General features: G+C 38.8%; 1 protein-coding gene across 1 annotated transcript in view; it reads left to right on the top strand.

The window, feature by feature from the left end:
- The window catches only part of LOC143696992 (uncharacterized), a 4,407-nt gene extending 1,074 nt beyond the window's left edge, over nucleotides 1-3,333 (top strand). The window contains exons 3-10 of the mRNA XM_077193950.1: nucleotides 197-434; nucleotides 722-992; nucleotides 1,133-1,390; nucleotides 1,782-1,968; nucleotides 2,069-2,317; nucleotides 2,501-2,672; nucleotides 2,809-2,957; nucleotides 3,043-3,333. Of these exons, the coding sequence (XP_077050065.1) occupies nucleotides 197-434; nucleotides 722-992; nucleotides 1,133-1,390; nucleotides 1,782-1,968; nucleotides 2,069-2,317; nucleotides 2,501-2,672; nucleotides 2,809-2,957; nucleotides 3,043-3,212 (1,694 nt within the window). The 3' untranslated portion in view covers nucleotides 3,213-3,333. The remainder of the gene's footprint in view (nucleotides 1-196; nucleotides 435-721; nucleotides 993-1,132; nucleotides 1,391-1,781; nucleotides 1,969-2,068; nucleotides 2,318-2,500; nucleotides 2,673-2,808; nucleotides 2,958-3,042) is intronic.
- Nucleotides 3,334-3,538: the final 205 nt, after the last annotated feature.

Here is a 3,538-nt window from a genome sequence, read left to right as displayed (position 1 = left end):
AATATCTGTGCTAGTGTTCATTGGTGTTGTCTTAGTATATTGGTGATGTCTTTGTATGCACCGTTTCTTAAAATTGAATATGTGAATGTCACTTATTATTATGAAATAGTGTCACCGGATGTGTATTGACCCCTGGACTATATGTAGTAGACATAGTAATACATGTCTGTTCATATTTAAAATTGGCATATTACAGCTATCCAAGTCAATCCATCCACCAGTTCCTTTGGAACCAATACTGAGGTTAAAGCAGAGTTTGGAGGCTTTACTTCAACACCGGACAAGACAAGGCCCCCACCTTTGAAAAGGAGACGCCTTGAGACATTGCTGGATGACACAGAGGATCTGGATGATTCTGAGGAAGAACCAGTTGACCGTTCTCAGTCAACATATCACCCCAGCATGTCTTCTTTGAGTGACTCAACCATTGTCAGGTGACCACTCACTGCCAATTATACAAAAATCTGCATCTTTTACATATTTTCAAAAAAACTTTTTCCCTGGTTTACACACTAACTACAAATACGAATAATATTCACAATCTACTCATTTTGTGATCTCAGAAAATGGATTGATATTGCTGATTTGAATTCCTTTATTTTATAATACAATTCTTTAAATATTCTTTTTTAAATTACTTTGTAGTTGAATTGCTGTATTACGTTTTATGAAAAGATAGATGAAGTAATATAATATATTTCATCCTCCACCCACCCCACAGCCCTCCAACACCAATACAAGATATTGTAAAATATGTTGTATATGAAGATTGCCTCCTTGCTCTGTTCCATGACTGTCCAATCTGTCAGCGGACATGTGAGCTGGAGAAGTATGTCAGGGGAACATTTTTGTCAATCAGACAGAAATGTCCTTTCTGTGACTACTCCAGGCAGTGGAAAAGTCAGCCGATCATCGGCAGCACCCCAGCAGGCAACCTGCAGTTATCTGCTGCAGTACACTTTACTGGCACGTCATTTAGACAGATCAGCAAAGTAAGTAACAGTACATAAATGTGCATAAATGTAGCAAGAAGTGGATAAAAAAATACAGCATTAATGGAAGTATGTGTGTGTAACTTCTAATGTCTAATTTCAAAACATAATCAACTTATCAAGATTTGGTTGTGTTACAGGTTCTGTCTGCACTCAAAGTCTGCAACATAGTAGAGAGCACATATTTCCTCCATGCCTCATCATTTATGGAGCCATGTGTTTTCGCTGTGTGGAAGCGGACCCAAGCAGACCTGATCCAGGAAACAAAGAGTAGGCCTGGGGGAGCCGAGCTTGGGGGTGACATGAGAGCCGACAGCCCGGGACACTGTGCAAAATATGGCTCTTACTCAATGATGGACCTCAACACGGGAAAAATTATTGATGTCCAGTTGGTGCAGGTGAGATTATGGCACATGTCCACTTAGTACAAAAGGTACAGGATATTGTCCTGTACTTTTGTGCATTTTTTTTTGTCATTTAATTGCTTGAGTATTGAGCACCCATTCACACTTTTTGAGGGTTGAGAAGTCCCCCAGAAGTCTAGGAGCCCAATAAAAACATTTAATTTATTTCTGAATTAGATTTTATTCATTTATGCTCAATTGCAAAACCTGAATAATTCATATAGTTTGAAATAAATCTATGAAAATAAATGTAACATGGTGAAATATGACATTTTGACCTTCTGCATTAATCATTTATTTTAATATCTCACCTATGACAGAATGTTGATGTGAAATATAAAAAAAATCATGTGTTTGTGCACTATTGTTTTCTCTAACCCCACAGAGTAACGAATGTGGAGGCAGTGCCAAAATGGAGAAAGAGGGCCTGATTAGGAGTCTCGATTTCCTGGAAAAATCTGCTGTGAAAGTTGCATCAATTGTCACTGACAGACACTCTCAAATCCAGAAGTTTTTGAGAATTGAGAGGAACGATATTGAGCACTTTTATGATGTTTGGCATGTTGCCAAAGGTGAAGTAAATATAAATTTTTTTTTATTCACATGGTTCTTGAACTGTGATATACACGGTCCCAAGTAACAGACTTCCATTTGCTCATTCTCGCCATTCAGGTGTTTCGAAGAAAGTGGAGGCTCTGGCAAAGATGAAGGACTGCGATGAGTTAAAGAGATGGCAGCAGAGCCTGGTAAACCATCTGTACTGGTGTGCCATCTCTTCCTCATCGGGTGAAGAAGCTGTAGCTAAGTGGACATCGTTCAGTAATCATGTCCAGAACATCCACAGCCATGACAACGTCCTCTTCCCTGAGTGTCTGCACCCTGCCTTGGATGGAAGCCGCCCCAAAAAGTGGTTGAAATCAGGCATGTAATCTCAAGATCATGTAGTGTACTGGTATCCATGCTTTTGTTTGCTATAAATAATACATATCAACAATAATTTGCCAACTTGTTTGTGCTATTGCACAACTTTCCTAAAAGTGATATTGGATATGTGTAGGGAAAAATTATATTCTAATATTAATTCTATCACTATTTTAATTGCAGCATCAACGGCTTTGTTTAAACTGCAGAGGATTGTGTCAAACAAATACCTCTTAAAAGGTGTGGCAAAACTCAGCCCAAGGCACCAAACATCGGCCATTGAGGGTTTCCACAGCGTCATTCTGCGATTTGCCCCCAAAAATGTCATCTTCTCCTACAGGGGAATGCTATGCAGGTAAACAGAATAGTCAATTTATTTGTTATTTGGAAAAGCACACACCTGTCTCTCACCTATATTCTTGGTTGAATCCAGGTTGGAATTTATTCTTTTTTTTTTTTGGAATGGCCATTTTATATATTTGTGATTTCAGGTTGTATCTCGCTTCGCTGCATTTTAATGAAAATGGAAACAGGGAACAGCTGACGTCTAGAGACGGAACACCAGCATACAAGATCAAATACCCCAAGCACAAGAAAGGAAAACACACGATCCAGCCACTGAAGAAAAAACCATCATATGGTAGATTAAAGACATATCAATAATTGTTTTATTTTTCATTTATTTTTTTGGTACATACAGATTAATGATTATCTTTTCTTCCCAGCCTATGTGGACAACCTAATGCGCGTCTTCTTCGACGAGGTGCTGCATGAACCAGCAAAATTCACTGTTGAGCTTCAGGAACTGAATATCCCAGACACCCTGTGTTCACAGTTCCACAGACCAGACAAGCAAGAGGCTGTTGCTGCCTATGTATCTCGCTTCAGCCACTGATGTACTTTATTTATTTAGCGTCTTGGCAGACGTCAAACACAAATGTCATGGCAGTCTATTCTGGTTGATTATTTTAATTCATATGATGTTTAATTTCAATCATTAACAGACAGTGCCTGGAGTCAGGGTCAGGACAACACAGAGAGGATATTAATATTAACTGTGTGTATATATATATATACACTCACCTAAAGGATTATTAGGAACACCTGTTCAATTTCTCATTAATGCATTAGTGTGGTCCTGGTCAAGACAATCTCCTGGGGCCTCATTTATAAAACTTTGCATAGGATTTGCGTCAGAAGTGGCGTACGGATGAAACATAG

This window comes from Siphateles boraxobius, unplaced genomic scaffold (assembly GCF_051911475.1).
Source record: "Siphateles boraxobius isolate OS27281-9 unplaced genomic scaffold, OSU_SipBor_1 31, whole genome shotgun sequence".
Classification (NCBI taxonomy): domain Eukaryota; kingdom Metazoa; phylum Chordata; class Actinopteri; order Cypriniformes; family Leuciscidae; genus Siphateles; species Siphateles boraxobius.
This window is presented reverse-complemented; position numbering and strand designations above follow the sequence as displayed.